At 38.3% G+C, this 19,551-nt stretch overlaps 1 protein-coding gene across 5 annotated transcripts; it reads right to left on the bottom strand.

The window, feature by feature from the left end:
- Positions 1–3,620: 3,620 nt before the first annotated feature.
- FIE (Transducin/WD40 repeat-like superfamily protein) lies at positions 3,621–18,164 on the bottom strand. Of its 5 annotated transcripts, none has more exons than XM_088903912.1 (14): positions 18,024–18,164; positions 17,612–17,910; positions 16,052–16,117; positions 15,803–15,925; positions 15,373–15,453; positions 15,199–15,291; positions 15,000–15,075; positions 14,554–14,633; positions 14,404–14,475; positions 14,010–14,192; positions 13,706–13,802; positions 4,189–4,252; positions 4,035–4,094; positions 3,621–3,914 (listed from the first exon to the last, which is right to left on the bottom strand). In XM_088903912.1, exons 2-14 carry the CDS (start codon positions 17,786–17,788, stop codon positions 3,851–3,853), a joined length of 1,236 nt encoding a protein of 411 aa, XP_088760038.1. In that variant the 5' UTR covers positions 17,789–17,910; positions 18,024–18,164; the 3' UTR covers positions 3,621–3,850. The 5 variants fall into 5 exon arrangements, with proteins under 5 accessions (XP_088760038.1, XP_088760032.1, XP_010267788.1 ...); XM_088903906.1 differs by having other exon boundaries at positions 17,612–17,868; positions 18,024–18,162; XM_010269486.3 differs by having other exon boundaries at positions 14,010–14,069; positions 17,612–17,868; positions 18,024–18,162.
- Between the last annotated feature and the right edge of the window lie 1,387 nt (positions 18,165–19,551).

Below are 19,551 nucleotides of genomic sequence, written 5' to 3'. Positions count from 1 at the left end.
GTTGAAAATGTCAAAACTACCCTTCAAAAGAAGACACTATTCATTGTCTTCTACCTTGAGACTGAACCAGTTATCTTCAAAGAAAAAGAGAGAAAAAAAAACATGAAATATGATAGAGGGAAACAATAACTAATAGCAAAGAAATAACTAGACAATAATGTGTTTCAGATCTAAAGGTAGAAAATAATGACTTCATTAGTCTAGAATCTCAAACACTTGAATTGGTTCAGTCTCAAGGTAGAAGACAATGAATAGTTTCTTCTTTTAAAGGGTAGTTCTAATATTTTCAACGGATAACTGACAGTCAATTAACAACAGGGACCAACTTGACACTTTTTTGAAAGTTTAGGTACTGCAATGACACATTTGAAAGTTCGGGTACTAACTTGACACTACCCCCAAAGTTTAGGGTAGTAAAGTAAAATTTTCCCCCTTATTTTGGGGTAAATTCTAGATTAGTACCTAGTACCCTATACTTTAGGGGTTGTCTTGAACTTTAAAACATGTTACTGGTACTTGAACTTTCAAAAGTTGTCAACTTAATACCCGCCATTAGTAGTCCGTAGGGGTGGGTTCGAGCCGAATACTTGGCTATTTGAACTCGATTTGTAGGAATAATATCAGGCTAGAGCTCGAGGTCAAGCTCAACTTGGTTCATAGCTCACAAGTTCAAGCTCGGCTTGGCTCCAGCTTGACTATAAGTGTTTTTTTGAAAAGTAAAGATTATATGTATAAAATTATTTTTATTTTTAGACAAAAAATTAAGAATTATAAAAATTATTTACTATTATACATGAAAAATAAAAATATTATTATATATGATAAAATTATTTATTATATATACATACATATAAATATATATATATATGTATATATTTATATCTATGTATGTGTGTGCATGTAATAAATGTCTCATTTTTACCATCACGGTTAATCTCCATTTACATCAATAGTTTAATTATGTATCCTTCAAATTTTTCTAACTAGGTATCTCAAGTCTGTAAAAAATGCTATGTTCATATTTGATACAAAACTTGATGCCAAGGCCATGACAAGACAGCTTTGCTGAGCACCAAAATTAGGTCATACCAATGGATTCAATGCAACCCAAACCCAACTCTATAGTACATATCATATATAAATATATGTTATATATATGATCATACATTGATTTGTTTAGATGCATGATAGTTGTATAACCACTACCACATACTATCATTTATTTCATTTAAGATAATCACTTCACTTAATCCCAAGGTACAAAGTATTGATACATATCAACCCATATCGGCCAATACGTATCATTTTGGGAGCTCCCCGATACGCCCCTATAGAGGGCGTATCAAGGTTCTAACAAGTTCAGGGGGTGGAGCCTTAAACCGCCCCCTTCAACCGGTTTTGAAAAAAAATAAAAAAAAAGTAAAAAAAAAAAAAACACTATCGATATCGCCCAATACGCCAGCATATTGATATTTAGAACCTTGCTTAATCCTAATTGGAAATACTAAAACCTTGATAACATATTTTATGTTTTCTAAATATTTTATTCTTTATCTCCTCTATGTTTGCCACCCATAGCTTGTTGCCCATAAAAGATCTATTATAAGTCATCATAATAAACTATAGTCCATGGTTTTTAAAACTAGACCGGACCAGACGGTTAGAGCAAAAAAATCGGTAACCAATCAGCCCCCCAGGTCCAATTATATTATAAATCAGAAATTCCTTATAACGTTGAAAAAGTCAAAAAACCACCAACCTAGGCGGTCGAACCGCTAAACCGTTTGACCCGGGTAATGGTTCACGGGTTATATTTTTTATTTTTGTAGATATAAATAAAATAGAAAAAACAAAAAATAAAATGATTTTCATATCCCCACCCCAAATCTTACTAATGGTTAGGATTAAAACGACCCCATTTTCGTTCTAACCCTTCCCTCCTCTCAACCTTCACAACCAACTGACCACCTGCAACGGCCACGATCTAAGGCGACTGACAACGGTGGTGAGCTTCATCTACGACGGCCAACGTTGATTTTGCAACAGGTCCAATTGTCCAATAGTAATAATTGCAGCAGTAATAGGTCCGATGATCGACTTGTAGCGGCGACTGGCGATTTTGCAACGGCAGGTGATTTTGCAGCAGCAGGCAGGGGTTTCTAGCGGCAATAACAATTGTAGGCTTGCAGCAGCACTTGCAGCGGCAATCATCTGCGACCAAGCCCGAGCCCACCGTCACACCATCGCCGGTCCAGTCCACCAGCAGTCGTTCGACCCGAACGATTCATTCAAAAGCTAGGGCAGAAGAGGCGGTCTCAGGGCTCTCCCGATACTTGAGCTCAATCACCTCCTTCTTTTGAACCGATGCCATGCTACTTGAATAAAGCATGCAGCCCATGTACACCATTGATGCGAGTAGAACCGAAACTTGTGTCTAAGTTGCTTGCTATGAAGCCTACGGAATTGCAACGCCACAAACTTCAAGTCATCGGCAATGAGTGTGAACACCTCAACTTCAGAAATGGCCTTGCCGGTGCATGTGGACGACGGAAATATGACACTTGGACATGGATCAAGCGCCTATGTCAGCAGTTCCTCGCCACAGAAGTCGTCGGGGCCAATGCGACATGAATTGGAGAACCCCGTACGACCACCATTGGTAGTATTAGACTTCGGGGAGCCTCAGATGATGAAGAGCATCTCATTCACTGGGTCACCCTCCCGCGTTAGGCACGTCCCTTCGGTGCACAGGGCAAGCCTCTCACATGCATCTAGCATCCGCTCGTCCATCTGGTCAAACAGTGGCACCTGTTATTTTATTTTTTTTTTTCAAGTAAGACAGATTCAATAACATAAAAGATAAAACCTATAAGACATACAATTGATACTGACTCGTCGAACAAGGTCCAAGCAGAGGTGGCGTTTGACGTCTCTGCGGAGATCCATGGGTAGGCCTTTGAAAATAACTTCATTAACTCCCCGGTTCATTCAAAAATACAAAACAGATTTTTGCATTTAGATAATTTTATTTTTTGTATTCTTTTTTCTTATTTTAGTTAATTTTATACTATTTTTTATTATTTATAAATATATTTTTATTTTTAATTTATTTACGATGTCAATGGTCGAATTCAAACTGTTCGACCCAGAGGATTGAACTGCTTAACCGGAAACCGATCCCCTGACCGGTTCTGTTTCTGGTTCATTTTTAAAAACCTTGCTATAGTCATTTCAAACACTTTTTTCCTGAACTTTGTACTTAAAAAGAACCAATAAAAACAACAAATACTAACAAAACATAGAATTAATATATGTAATGAAAGTTGAATTAATATGTAAGAATAAGAAGTTCTACAAGATTTTAAGGGATGGGAAGAAGGTTGGGCTGGATCAGGATTGAAGGAATTTAGTTAGGGTTGGGGGTTTTGGGGGTTTAGAACTTAGGGTTGGGCTAAGGTTGACCTCAACCCAACCTAACCCGGCCCGACTTGCAGCCCTAAAGCCCCTTATGGTCCATGGTTAACCAAATAATATGTTCCATCAGAGGAACCAATAAGATCATGTTCATCAACAGTATGCAAAGTCCTAAAAAACAAGGCAACAAAATAAGACAACAAAAAGGAGCAAATGACCCATGAAAATTGTATACTGAAAACATTACTCTAAATGAGAGAATAAAGGAGGATGCAGAAAATCAGGATTTGCCCTCCGGCAAAATTTACGTTACAGTTACAAGACCATCTTAAGAAACTTCAAGCTTTTATAAATATAAAAGGAATAATTGAACCAGTATATATTTCATTATTTATCATGTAAGAACATGGCAATCCTGATTCAACACACTGCAAGCTTAGGAAGCTCCTACTGCATCCCAGCGCCAGATTGTCCCATCTTCACAGCAGCAAAGGATAGTGCTGCAACAAGGAAAGAGAGATCGATTCCTTTTAATGGTGTACACATTGGTTTGATATTAGAGAAATGAAGAGATAATGTATGTAAACGTGCAGGTCACTGATGAGTGATCATTTTAGTACCTTCCATCAAATGACATGGCAGTCTGTCTAATTGGAGATTTACACTGCACATGTGACAGCCTGAAGCAGAAATGATTTACGCAAAAGGGGAAAACATGAATAGCCAATTCAAGACCAAAGCAGTATTGAACATGAGAGAAGATATTGGATAGACCTTGCTATAAGAACTGGTGGGCTGGATTGCAGTTCCCAAACAAAAATCTTGCCTTCCCTATTTCCTGGTGAGCATGTAAGAAGTGAAATGTTCATAGAGCTTATATACATAAGCACGTCATGGTATGATGTGTTGAAGAGACATTGATAGGAGAATATCCAAATATTTGGTGAATACTAAGCCTAGTAAAATAACTCAAAATGGGCACTATATAAGTTTTTGAACAGTTAAACATAAAGATGGCAACTGCCGTTTTATTTCACCCATTGAATAGAAGCATAGACCTATAAATCCAATGAATACCAGGGGAAATTTCTAATGAAAAAATCTGATTCTGTGAGACAAGTTTGTCTATCCGTGCAATGTGTTGTTCCTTTAGAACCAACAATCAGGTCCACCACCCCACCCGAAAAAAAAAGAAAAGAAAAAAGGAGAAACAAAGGAAATGGTTTTAGGTTGCATTCTTAAGAGTACAATTTATCTGCTTTGACATAAGAATTTTCTGAGGTGGGATTGGGCATCTCAGAACTCTTTTCTCTGCTACAAATTTGCAACAGAACAGACGGTTGCAATACCAATTGGTAACTATCAAAATTGGAACCATAGGTAGACAGGTCCAGTTCCCTACAAGATATGTGTACTAGTACTGAAATAGTAGAAGATTGTCATGGTCTACCAGACATCCTAAGATTATTTGCAAAATTTAATTTACAACAAATTGAGTTATAAGCTCAGAAAGAGTCCTATGTCATAGGAAAAAGTACCACCAAGTCCAAAAGGAAAATTTTATAAAAGGTTAAATGGCCAGCAATGTTGCATGGAGCAGACTGCTAAGTGTTGGGCAGCCAAGAAACAACATGTCCAAAAATGAGTAGCAGAAATGCAAATTTTGAGATGGATGAGTGAGAAAATTATAAAAGGTAGGATCAGAAACGAACACTTTCAGAGGAACCTGGGATTAGTAGCTCCAGTAGGTGATAAATTGTGGGAAAGTAGACAAAGAGGGTCTGGTCATGTGCAGAGAAAACCATCTACAGCACTAGTAGAAGAAGTAATCTGTAACAAGTTTAAGGGACTAGAAGAACTATGGAAAGAATTAAAAGGACATGGGTTGAAAAAGTGAGAAATGATACTTTTGCACCATTTTGAGAGTGACCAATTTGTGATCACCAACAAAGCATTATGTGTGTGAATGCATATGCATACACATGGAGAAGAAGGCTGGAGTTTGAAGCCAAAAAGTATGTATTTGAAGCTTGCAGAAACAAGGGACAGGCATGTCTGAAGATCAGAGAAGAGAAAAAAACAACTATTTTTCTTTGCAGGGATGCAGTGATTTGGTTAAAGGGTTTCGTGGATGCAGTTACTTACAGCAAGAAACAAGTTGGATGGAAAGGTCAGCTGAATATGGGAAGGAAAAATTTTATAGCTAAGATGAGAAACAATAGAAAGAGGTGGTTCACAGCCGTTACCGAAAGTTTTGGGGAAAGCAACAGGAAGTTCGTGTGTATTTCGGAAGGAAATAGGAAGACAGGGTGGAAGTGTTTTGCAGATAAGATACAGCAGTACCTGGTAGTGACGGAGAGGAATGAAAAGGTTCAGCAAAAGATTTCAACAGAAAAACAGAGGTGGGGGAGAGAGAGAGTGTTCTGGTAGGAAAGGGAGAGCAGATAACTCAGAAGGCAGTGGAGGAATACATTGCTTATTCTGTTAAATCGAGTAAATTGGAGTTGGAAGTGGACAAGCAGAAATGGAACAATAAATTTGTGTTGACAGATGGAAGGAAAATTAAGGACTGGCAGCTCAATAGTTGAAAAAATAGTCCACACAATGGGTGGATTAATGGACTTCAGGGATTTGACGGCGATCAAGGCATGAATCCGAGAGATCAAGTCGGAGGAGGTGCCCCATCTGGTCACTTTCTTCTCGGAGGGACTTTGGAGGAGGATTTGGGTCCTGACAGAAGTGGAAGCGTATCTGTGGAGAAGCTGCTCGAAGGAGAAAGAAGGTGACATGGAGGAAGGATGCTTACGTGGCAGAGCTTCACTGGGAGGGGATGGGAAAGAACAGGGGGAATTTTTTGGGGAAGAGGAAGAGTCGGGTTCCAAGGGGGTATTGGGCAGCCACATTAAAAGAGGAAATAATTCAAAAACATTTAAGATGAAACGTCAGGTGGCTGGCCCATCATATGCTGATGTTGCGAAGAGCTTAAGTGACCCAAGCTATCGAATGGCTCAATCCGAGCCGGTTAAATTTCTGGGTGGTCTAACTGTCAAACCGGGGGGTATCAGCAATGACCCACGTGATAACTTAAAATATCGCGTGGGTCGGGACAGAGGTTTGGAAAAGAAGACGAGCGGGTCGAATATCGAACCGGGGGAACGTGTTTGTGACCCACGTGATAACTTAAAGTCTCACGTGGGTCGAGCTAAGGGAATAGTGTTGAGGGCCCGGGAATAGGATCTCGTCACGGGTCGGTCCACAGGGAAAACCTCCTGTTTTCCCTTGTTCCTTCCTGTTCTTGATGAACCTATCTTGGCGCCTCTGGTGATTTGTTCAAGAGATCACCAATTCTCCTAACTCACTTCTTCAACTGAATATTCGACATCTCATTCAATAATGGGGTCTCCTTAAATAGGAGATTACAAGAGTCCTAATCAAAGGGAGTCTCCTTGCTGAATAGGGAGACTTCCAGTTCTATCTTGCTAAGGATAAGATAAGCTAATCCCAATCTGATAAGCTACTAACAAGATAAGATAAGAGATAAGAACAATAAGATAAGAACAAGCAAAATGAGCTAATCTAATCTAGATAAGGCTGCTGTTGCCGAACTGGGTAGGATGAGCATCACTGAATCATTGCTGCTGCTTGCGGTGGGTCAGGTGCCTGTTGCTGCCGGCGGCGATGGTACGTCTTCCCGAGGAAGGCATCCATAACAGATGGTCACTGGGCCGATTGTAGACAAAACTCATGGTCTATTTTCTACCAAGACGGCGACTTCAGAAAGGAGAAAAAACGCAGAGGCGGAACTATGAAGACTCGTGTTCTTTGCATCGTTCCTCAGAGAAACCGAATCCCAAGTATGCAAGGGAGAGAACTGAACAAAGGGAGGAATTGGACGAAGGCTGGGTGCACTGTGGAGTAAACACCGAAGAGCTAAAAGACTGTGGATGAGGATAACAGCATTGGAAGCATGAATGATGATGGTGAGTGCGATATAGGTGACTTGATTCCAGGACATAGAGGAGGAACGGAGATTGAACCCAGACGGCCAAAGGAATCTGATAGTTGATGGAGGAAGAGTCAAGTCTTGTGATGTAAATGGGACTGAAGACATTAGTCAGATTGTTGCGCTCCCAAGGCTTCTGATTGTGCAAGATGCAAAAAAAGGGGTAAACTTGGAGAACCTGAGGCAAAGCAGGAATACAACAATAAGGGATAAACAATGGGTAGAGAGGACAGATTGCCAAATTGCCCAAAGGACAGAAAGGTTTAGCAACCAACTCAGGAAGACAGTCATTGACCAACCCTCTGAACAAGAATGGGAGGACGGTAACAACATTTCGCATCCCTATTCATCCTTCCAGTCAAACCCAGGTTGAATTCAGTTTGTGCTACTAATGTGTTCTCTGTGTCCTATGTTCCAGATTCCATTCCTGTCCCAAGCTCAACAGCCCTTGCATGTGCTTCCACAACCAAGGTGGTGGGGATTTAACAAGTATGGAAAGGAGAGGGGAGGACTATGGGGAGATGCTGGAAGGATGGTATAGGAATGAGAAAGTCTGGGAAATTATTGAAAAAATCTTTAAGGAAGTTGAACAAGATTTGAGATGGATGAAGAATATAGAGGAGAGAAGAGGGGAGGGATCAGATGGAAGGGAAGAGGGAGAGGAGGGGAGAAATGGAGGCGAAAATCTAGAGACGACAAGCATGGAGGAATCCAATAGGGAGGACCTAATAGCAGAATTCGTGGGGAAGTTGGGATGCATAATGGAAGATTTGAATGTTTTGAAAGGTGGCCTGCAGAAGGAGAAGAAGGAAATTAAAATAAAGAAAATAAAACTGGGTGAAGTTGAAAGGCTGAAAAGAGATGTTGAAGGTGATAAAAAGTTTGGGGTAAAAGGAGATGGAAGGAAAGGGGGGAAGTAGTGGTTTTTGAAGAAGGGATCTAAAGAAGTGTTTATGAATATTCTTAGTTGGAATGTGAGGGGTATTGGAAGTGCGAGGAAAAGAGCAACGATCAAAGAGGTAATAAAGAAGTATGACCTAGACATTGTATTACTGCAGGAATCCAATAGAATGGAGTTTAATAATAGATGGGCAAGAAGCATTTGGAAAGCCAGGAGGATTAGTTGGGTGGCTGCTCCCTCTTGGGGTGCTTCAGGGGGGATTGTGACAATGTGGAAGAAGGATGTGGTGGATGGCCAAGGGGAACTGATTGGAAAATACTCAATCTCAGTGAAGTTCAAGCAACAAGAGGATGATTTTGTGTGGGTGCTCACAAATGTTTATGGGCCAAATGATTACAGAGAACAAAATGAGTTATGGGAGGAACTGGCTAATATTAGGGGCCTTTGGGATAGGCCGTGGTGCATGGGTGGGGATTTCAATGTGGTGAGATTCACGGAAGAAATTAACAATACTAATCAGAGGGTGACAACTAGTATGAGGAACTTCAACAGGTTTGTGGATGCTTTTGCACTCAAAGAGATACCATTAGCCCATAAGACATTCACTTGGTCAAATCTCCGATCGAGGCCCACCTGCTCCAAGTTGGATGGGCTTCTGTTCACTTTGAATTGGGAAGAACATTGGGGAAACCTGGACTCTAGGGATCTTCCAAGATTGACCTCCAACCATTGGCCTATAGTGATATGCAAGGAGGAAAGGAGGAATGGTGGACCTGCCCCCTTTAGGTTTGAGAATATGTGGTTGCTCCACCCTAGGTCACTAAAAGAGTAAGGGAGTGGTGGCACGAGTGCAACCCATTGGTGGAGTGGGAAGGAATGAGGTTCCATAGGAAGTTACAATTCTTGAAAGTAAAGATCAAGGAGTGGAGCCAATTGGAGTTTGGAAGGCTTGAAGAAAGGAAGAGAACCTTGATGGACAAGATTGAGAGCCTTGACTTGAAAGAAGAAACGGGAGACTTTAGAGAGGCAGACAAGGAACAAAGAAGAGGGTTGAGAAGCCAACTTGAGGACTGCCTACATAATGAGGAAATTAGCTAGAGGCAAAAATCAAGATGTAAATGGCTACAAGAGGGAGATAGAAATACCAGATTCTTTCATTCTCTAGCAAATGGGAGGAGAAGGAGAAACTCTGTCTCCAAATTGGAGGTAGATGGAGTTGAGTTAACACGACAAGATGAAATTGTAGGAGCCTTTGTGGGACATTTCAAATCAATTCTAAGAAGGCCTGTAAGTAGGGAGGTATGGTTAGAAGGATTTGAATGGCCAGATATAGGAGATGATAGCAAGAGAATGCTGGAGAGAAGGTTTGATTTAGAAGAGATTAAGGTGGTTGTTTTCTCTATGGATAGAACAAAAGCTCCAGGACCGGATGGTTTCACAATGGCTTTCTACCAAGACTATTGGGATACGGTGAAAGATGACCATTTATTGGTTTTTGAGGAATTTCATAGGAGAGGAGTGGTTAACCCAAGTGTGAATTCCACCTTTCTAGCCTTGATCCCAAAAAAGAAAGATGCATTGCATCCGTAGGATTTCAAGCCAATTAGCTTGGTGAATAGCTTGTATAAGATCCTTGCAGAGGTTTTGTCTCTAAGGTTGAAGGAAGTATTACCAACTATCATCTCACCAAATCAAGGAGCTTTTGTGAGTGGAAGACAAATAAAAGATCAAATTCTGATTGCTAATGAGTGTGGAGCATTTCAGAAAAGGGGGGAAGAAAGGATTGGTCTATAAATTGGATCTAGAAAAAACCTATGGTTTGGTGGAATGGGAATTTTTGAGGAAAGTTATGACCAAATTTGGATTTAGGGCTAGATGGTGAAAATGGATTATGGGGTGTGTTCGTAATGGCCATTACTCGGTACTAGTGAATGGGACAGTGGTTGACTTCTTCCCGACCATTAGGGGTGTAAGACAAGGAGACCCCTTGTCTCCCTTCCTGTACACACTGATTGTTGATGTTCTGGGAAACTGATTTACATAGCAGATTCTAGGGGCCTTATTAAAGGTTGGAGAGTTGGAAGGGAGGATACCCCCCTCACCCATCTACAGTTTGCAGATGACACGATTATGTTCTGTGAAGGGGGAAATATGAGGTATATAAGGAATTTGAAATTGGTGATACAACTCTTTGAACAAATGTCAAATATGAAGGTGAACTTTGAGAAAAGTTGTGTAGTTGGTGTGAATATGGAGGAAGGTGAGGCCAGGGAGATTGTAGAAGTGCTTGGGTGTGAAGTCTCAGAGTGGCCTTTGAATTATTTGGGGTCATCGTTGGGCGATAGCCCAAAGAGAGAGAGCTTCTGGAATCCGGTGGTGGAAAGCTTTGAAAAGAAACTTGTCTCTTGGAAAAGGAATTAACCTTCTATGGGTGGGAGGATAACACTAATAGGCTACTCTAGCAAATTTACCTATTTATTTCCTTTCAGTGTTCAAGATCCCGGTAAAGGTTGCCAATAGATTGGAAAAGATGATGAAAGACTTCCTTTGGGGAGAAAAGGGATCATAGAGTAGCCTGGGAAGTGGTGACTAGGAGCAAAAATAGTGGTGGTTTGGGGCTCGGGAACATTAGAGACAGGAATTTGGCTCTTCTAGGGAAATGGTTGTGGAGATTCCCACAAGAGAAGGAGAAGTTATGGGCCAAGATAGTGGTCAGCATACACGGGCTGGAGCTAAATGGATGGGATGCTGGAATCCGAGCTAGGACTACATGTGTTTCACCTTGGAAAGCCATTCATGAATTGTTACCAGTTTTCTCCCCTTTTATCAGGTATGACTTGAACTCAGGTAATGCTATAAAATTCTGGGAAAAACATGGGTGGGGGATGCTCCTTTAAAAGACCAGTTTCCTTCTTTGTATGCACTCTCTAACCTTAAAAAAGAGCCAGTTTCATACTTCATATCCCCCTCTTCCACTTCTGGGTTTGGGTGGAAATTGGGCTTGAGAAAAGCTGTGAGAGACTCAGGCCTTGATAGTGTTTCGAGTCTTCTTCAACTTCTTGATAATGTTTTCTTAGACCCTGCTAAGGTGGACTCTAGAATTTGGACTCCTACCCCCACTGGTTCTTTCTCCTGTGCCTCTTTTTTCAAAATCTTAAGCCAGTCCACTAGTCCTGTAACCCTCCCTTTTCCTGCTCATGAGGTTTGGTGCAGACCAATCCCTCCTAGGGTTAGTAGTTTTTGCTGGGAAGCCTTTCTGGAAAGATTCAACACTGGTGATATGCTCCAAAAGTAGAAACCCAATACTTGCCTATCCCCTCACTGGTGTGTTCTTTGCAAAGCTGAAGGGGAGACCGGTTTTCACCTACTGGTGTCTTGCCAATATGCAATGTCTATTTGGGAGTGGGCTCTTTCCCTATTTGGGAGTAGCTGCAACCCTCCATCAAACATGCAAAATCTATTTTCTCCTTTTTTCCGATGGCACATGAAAAGGGGCAGGATTATGTGGAGAGGACTAAGGGTTGTGGTTTGTTGGTCCTTATGGGAAGAAAGAAATGCTAGGATTTTCTCGGAAGTAGAGAAAAGCACTAAGGAGTTGAGGGCTTTGATCCTTATAAGGGTGGTACAATAGATGAAATCATTAGAGCTATTCACAAATTATACAATGGATAACATGTTGAGGAATTGGGGTGAGATTGCTAGCAGCACCCAGACCAAAACAGTGATGAATGTGTCTTGGAGTCCCCCCTTGTGGGTTTCATAAAACTAAACTTTGATGGGAGTTGTAGAGGGAATCCTAGACAATCAAGGGTTGGAGGTGTCTTCAGGGATGAGAATGGGGTCGTTTCTACCATGTTCTCAGGCCCAATTGGAGTGGGTGACTCTCTCCAAGCCAAGATCGATGCGGTTATAGAAGGAATTCAAAAAGCCAAGGAGATGAATATCAAAAAACTTGTAATTGAAGGGGACTCGGAGGTGGTGGTTGGATGGCTAAATAAAGACTACAGTAGCTTATGGAATTACAGTAATATGAGGAAATTTAGATGGTTGGCTCGGGAAATAGAGGTTAAGATTAGTTGGGTTAAAAGATCAGCTAATTCTTTTGCTGATGGGTTAGCTAAACAAGGGGTGGAGAGGAAGTCAATGTTCTAGGCACAGTTGTAATTATTTTTCTATTTCTCCTTATCTTTCTCTCTTTCTTTTTCCTTCTTTCGAGGCTCATGGTATAACTGGAAGATAAGAAAGTTTGTTTTCCTCTTTGTAATTATCATTTAAAAGTTTTAATGAAATTAGTGAAGTGTGTTATTGATAAAAAAATAAGTGAGAAATGATTTAAGGGTTCACAATTTAACAATGGACATGACACTAAATAGAGTAGAATGACAGAAAAGGATTCATGTAGCCAACCCCGTACTACACAACAAACTATAAACCAACCCTTGACTTGACCATAACAAAAGCAACCCTAAAGCCATGTATCCTACAAACCCATGCACCAACCACTTATCAAAACACCATTAATACCGGCCTCTCCACATTTGAGCAATACCATTACAAAGACATTCCGTGGTCTCTCATTATCCACAGCAGCTCACATACACATGACAAAAAATATAATGCCCAAAACCAAACTAAGCTTTAAAATATGACAAAAAATATACTAGTAATGAGTTAAAAAAAAATCATGGCCCCCTAATAATTTTTCCACCTAGATATAGAAGATACAAGAGAGCGATATGCAAAAAGGGGATAGAGAAGTGATTTTCTGACCTAAAACTCACAAAAAAAAAAAATTGAACCATACAAAATCTTCAACCTTTGTTCTTTACATGCATATAGTCCTCCTTTGAAGAACAAAACAGTAACAACAAATAGAATTGAAATTCATAAAGTAATGAATAAGATATGAAGATTTTTTTTGGTAGTAGGATTTAGAAATGAAAGCACCCAAAATATCAAGTTCTTAATTGGTTTTCAGTTGAGTCTAATTAGAAGTGATTAGATGCCAAAAGGGCATATTTATTTAAAATATAAAAACAAAAAAGAAGCAAATATATATGTATACACACAAATGATGAAAATTGAGTACAAAGCAGCATCCTGTATTTTCTAGTTCCAAAAATCCCGTGAGTTGTAGGATTCATCATATGGTTCATTGATAAGTAGGATCCCAAGGGATTCAATCATGATTCTAGCCAAAGTGGAATTCAGGGAAAAGATCAGAATTATTAGAGATGTTTTGATTCAAACATACATTTTGAATTGTGAACCACACCTCATTAAAAAATAAGCATTCACCTTCACTCAAGAAAGCTTTATCCAAGCAATAATAAAAACAATATTTTAAGTTTAATATAAATGGTATTGTACATTCAGTTAAGCCTTACCTATTGCTGCTGCATTATAATGAAAGTCACAGGAGAATTTAATGAACCAAATATCACACTCCGGGACAGGGTACTTTTGAAGGATGTCAATTGCACCCTATAAACAGAAAACATAACCAAATTTATGAAAAGACAAACAAAAAGTACAAATGAGTCTGATCCTCCATTTAACATTCAATTATGTAGCCATAACAAGCATATGAAGCAAGTCGCAATATAGATGTCTGATGTAAACTGAGGTACATCACAGACCTACAAAAGTCTTTCTTTCCAAAGCAAACAGAGAAAGCTAAGACATCCTTACCTCCCCAGGTGTCTGTTCCTTGGTTTTTGGCTCCCACAACACAATTTCATTATCAACACTCTGCAGTGTACGGCAAAATCCACTGAGGCTAAACAAAATATACATAACTTCTCCAAGATGACAAGCAAGATTTAAAATCATGGCCTTAGCTGACGGAACTGTTACAAAATCCCAATTCACAAGCTGGGTGTGTTGTGGATCAAGACATGCTCTAGTTAGCTTAACCACAATAGAATGTGAGGAATAATTTTGCATAATGGGCATTGTATGTGTATCTTCAAACAAAATAAATTAGATGAAACATCTTGCTCTGAATTGATGAGGTAATATGATTTGGTATTATCAGAATTTTCAAGCCGGTTTACAGCTGATGATGGACTAAGCAAGAAATCACCTTTGATAAGATAAAGTCACCAAGCCACCTATTACAGTCAACATAGTTGGAATGAACTGAAGCTATGAACACCTGAAACAATAGGAGACACCTCCATTATGGTGAGAACAACACAACTCATATGTAACACAATAATTCATTACTACTCACAGGGAATTGCACATATTTTGTGGGGAATTTTGAAGGAAGGTCAGTCCATGTAAAAGATTTCTCTACATACGTCCAAAACTCTGCAACAAGCTGCACGACGTAAGAATATGGACATAAGAGAAAGGATTTTCTACTTGATAATATTACATGTACATGGAATAGTTACTTCACCACTAAACAGGAAGACCATCTCTCAGATGAGAGAACCCAAAAACCATGTGATAAATAATCTCAGTCCTACATTCATCAGACACACTTGAATGGCTTAAAAAATACCATGCAAGTAAAAAGCCAAAGCACTAGACAAAAATGATGACACAACTGGTCTCAATAATGCAGCCTATTGATTGAGAAGTTGTGTGGCCCACATAGAAAAACTTAGCTTTCCATCACTGACACAAAAACATCACCTCCAAAATGCAACAAGAACAAGCAAGTTGGCATACCTTTCATGGACCAAATCTTAACAGTATTATCCATGCCACAACTTGCAATGCGGTATATGTCTGAAGGATGAAAGTCCTAAAACACCAAATTTTATCCTCAGATAGTTGGCAACTAAGCATAGGCAAAATATCTGAACATGGTAGATGAAAGAAACTAAAAGGAAATGAGGAACAAAATGAGTGCATTCTATTCACTTACCACACTCAAGACTTCATTGCGATGACCTCCAGCTCCAGCAAAAATCAAGATGCATATTCCTGTATGTACATTCCATAGTCTCACAGACTCATCCTGTATCAATACCAAACTAAATATTCAGATATAAGTAAACAAAGCATAAACCTTACAGTTAAGATGGATGTATTTGCTTACCTTGCTTGCAGAAACCACAAGTGAGGGCTTTAATGCCTGTGTCCTGATTTCATTTATAGAGTCCCCATGGCCAACAAAACTCTGCATGTTTACAAGTGTCTCTTCAGAATTTCTGTTTCAACTCTATTTCCTATAAAGTTGCTAATAGATCTATTATGTTGTCGGGGTATGTTCTAAGAAGTGGAAAAAAAATAAAATTCCAACATTAGGGAGGGAGGGAGGGAGGGAGAGAGAGAGAGAGAGAGAGTCTCATATATTATTTTGCAAAATACATACACTAACATTTTAGGGTGGAGGTCAAATGAAACACAAAATATTTTTCTTGAAGAAAGTAATTATATGAAAACTTTTGGGATTATCAAAAGAAAATGAAAAATATGTAGGTCTGCCCCATAAAATTGCCTCTGAGGTAGAATATAATATAGAATACCTTATAGATCTTTTCACTGCCAGCATCAATAACACGGATTATACCATTGATTCCACCAGCAACTAAGAATGGGGTTCCATCAATATTACATGCCCAACTCAAGGTGTAGAATGACTCATCCTTCTGAACTATAAAGCACATTACAATTCCAAATATTCTTTAAAAAAAATACAATAATGACAAAAAAGTGCCAGTCTTGGAATCGATGACAAGAATAGTTGTAGACTTGACAAAATCCATAATTCTTACATCTTCATCAACATAAGACTGCAATGCAGCAATGACACCTCCTTCAAGACATTGGTAAACTGTCACCTGGAAAACTAAAATCTTTTAGATATCAAATTAAGAAAATGAGCAAACAAGTGAACATTGTAGGAGCTACTGTTCATGCTTTCTAAAAGATTATACATAATTGCTATTTTCTTCACTTAATAATGTAAATTGAGATTAAATCATGTGAGTTTTTTTTTCTTTTCCTGAAGCGACATATGTTGTGATATATATTCTAAAATTCTAAGTTTGTAGCACAATCACATAGAGTTTCTCCGAATTCTCACCAAAACCACTGTTCCACTAACTGAACTAAGTGACTAAATTTTTACTGCCTTTAATTATTATCATGTTCTATTAAGGAAAAAAAATAGTACACATTACTAGATTCCTTTATCTATTTTTCTTACAAACTCTACTAATTAATTATTAAAACTTTGAGGATCAGATGATGCTATTGATGCCCAACCACCTCAACTATGTCTTTAGTATTTAGAAACCTTGACATGGTCAATGATCAAGGCAGCTTTTTGCTGATTTGGAGAGTGCCACCTTTTTAGTTTTCTTACATAGGTAGAAGCATTGTTTTAAAGGGTGGCGAAGCAAGGCAAAGCCAAACCACCTTGCCTCAACCGCCTTGTGGCTATGACAAGAGGCTACTGCCTTAAGTTTGATGAGGCATACACCTCACTGCCTCAAATTGGTAAGGCTCACACCTCATCTAGACACCATCAAAATTGAAAACAAATAAAAACTGCAAAAGGTATTAATTATAATGTGCTAAAAATATTCTCATAAATTCAAGAAAGCTTGATTATTTAGGTGGTTATGAATAAAAGAAAGCAACTTAATTCAAAAATCTCCCTTAACCCAAAAATATGTTTTTCATTCTCTCTTATTAAAAATACTATAATCCCAATATGCTACTCTGTGTCTTAACGTAACGCATGACATGTGGCAGTGGAACCCCCCATGTTAGAAACTAAAAATAATAGTTATGATTTTCTTTAAATAAAAATAAATAAAGCAAAAATTACCAATACAATAAAAAATAGATCAATCAATTTTTTATCCACTCTCACTTACAAGCCATTTAGTTCCAAAAAATAATCTACATGATGAAAAATATTTATTTGAAAAAATTTATATATTAGTTCATATTGAAAAATATACTAGAATATATGTAAATTAAGTAGAACATTATTTCATTTAGGCAGAAAATGTTATAAATGTAAATTAAAATACAAAATAAAATTTTAAAAACAACCATGCCGGAATCCTTCCATTTTGTCGAAACACCAAGGTATATTCTTTTAGATACCCTCCATCGATCTAATGTCAAAAATTGGCGCCAAAGTTTTGCTTCTATTTTAGTTTCAAATCTTGATTTCAGAAAATTACTGCAGCTAAGCCACAATGCAAAGAATAATTTAAGATTTCCACAACAATATTATCAACCACAAAGAAAAACGTTCTCTAAAAATTTCATGAAATATTTATTCAAAAGCTGAAATGGAGAAAAGAGAGGACGTTTACCCGATTACCGCCGACAGTTGCGAAGACGTTGTAGTAACGGGCGTCAATGAAATTGAAGGCAACAGCATAAAGAGGGCGCTTTCCCTCCTGGATTCTATTGGTCACCTTGTACTCTCTTTTCTTCGACGGTGCCAGTGAACCAACTGTCGGCTCGCACCCTATTGCCGTCTTCGCCATCAGCAGCAATATAGGCAACACCTAAAACCACTGCGAACAGGAAGGCCGTGGCTCTATGCAGAGACCCTGTGCTCGGCCACCTGGGAGGGAGAAAGTTAAGGCAGAGCCTTCGCCATTGGCAGCTAGAGAGAGTATTAGACGAGCACCTTAGAGAGAGAGAGACTTGTTTTCAAGAAAAACAGTGCCCTTTCTGTGCCAAAGAACAGAAAAATAACAACAGCAACAGAATAAATACCTGCGAAATGTGTGATTTCAGTCCTTTTCTTCTTTGTGTTTATCGAACGATTCAAACCCTAAACGAAAAGGCAAAGCTAATAAATTGACATATACCCACCCTTCACTATTATATTCGAGCACTTTGCTCCCACACTTAGCATTTCGTTAGGCTGCGTTTGCTTGCAATGCAAACGCAAATATGTACAATACATATCTATCCTCTTTTCGGTTCATGAATACAAACAAGATTTATATTTTAAATCGTTTTTGCATTCATCTTTTTTATTTGAAATCGTTTCTAAGTGTCCGTTATTAAATGTAATGCCTTAATTTTGGTTAAAAAATTGATTATTAAAAAAATACAAAACTGTATTCAAAAAATAAGTAAAATAAGTAAGTAATGCTATTTTTTCAGAGTACAAAAATGTCATAAAATATATTTTTATTTGATAATCATTACTTTTTTATATGTTAAATAAATGCTTGCAAACGTGAACCGCAGTACATAAGTACCCCAAATTGGTTAGAATCGATGACCTAATCGACTATTTGCTTTGACCATTTCTTCCAACTGAATCGAACCGAATTATAGTTTAGATCCGAACTGATCCAAACCGAATTCAGTTCATTCGGTTTTAATAATTAATGAATAATTAATTATTAGACTTTAGTATATGTTTTAATAAGGGAAAATTCCTTATTGGACCTAGTGCCACTTTGATCCCCGAACTTTAAAATGCAACAATTCAATACCTGAACTTTCAAAATGTGTCAATTTAGTAACTATCGTTAATTAGTTGTTAACCAGCCATTAAATGGCATTTGAAAAGACACAAATGCCCTTTGGGGCACGTCTTAGTTTCTTAGTGGGCATTTTGGACCCCAACTTTCTTGAATAAAAGAGACAAGGATTTAGGACTGTTAATTTTTTGTCAATGTTTGAATGGTTGATAACGAAAATTAGATGACACTCAAAGGGCATTTGTGTCTTTTTCAAAGGCATTTAACAGTTGGTTAACAGACAGTAGGTATTGAATTAACACAATTTGAAATTTCAAGTACTAAATTGTCACAATTTATAGTTCGAGGACCAAAGTGGCACTAGGCCCAAAGTACAGGGTACTAATTAGGAATTTTCCCTTTTAAGAGAATAATTAGTCTAAGCCCATTCTTTACAAACAATTAATGAATAATTAATAATTAGTCTAAGTTTTAATACGTTAGTTGATTAGAGTATTTAGACAATTAATTAACTATTATTAATTAAAAGCTAGAATAGGCCAAAACTGTAAAGCACAATGGGGAATCGTGAAATGGCCATTGGAAAAGATAATAATTATTAATTAATAAGTATAAAGTTTTAAATAAAATATTATATATTTAATAGACTTAATTAGATTCAACCACTAGTTCAGTTTTCGGTTCGATTTAGTTGAAAATCTCAACCAAACCGAACCAAAACCGAAAAGTGAGTTTTTAAAACAAACAAAAAAAGAATCGAACCAAACTGACGTCCGAATTCACCAAATGGAAGTAACTTATTCGGT

Source organism: Nelumbo nucifera, chromosome 1, assembly GCF_055504915.1.
Source record: "Nelumbo nucifera cultivar China Antique chromosome 1, China Antique-T2T, whole genome shotgun sequence".
Lineage (NCBI taxonomy): Eukaryota > Viridiplantae > Streptophyta > Magnoliopsida > Proteales > Nelumbonaceae > Nelumbo > Nelumbo nucifera.
This window is presented reverse-complemented; position numbering and strand designations above follow the sequence as displayed.

Coding starts and splice junctions, on each gene's coding strand:
- FIE (XM_088903912.1), bottom strand. CDS start 17,788: ATGGCGAAGACGGCAATAGGGTGCGAGCCGACAGTTGGTTCACTGGCA. Junction 15,292..15,372: donor TTGTGGTTTCTGCAAGCAAG/GTAAGCAAATAC, acceptor GTATTGATACAG/GATGAGTCTGTGAGACTATG. Junction 14,634..14,999: donor TAAGATTTGGTCCATGAAAG/GTATGCCAACTT, acceptor AGCTTGTTGCAG/AGTTTTGGACGTATGTAGAG.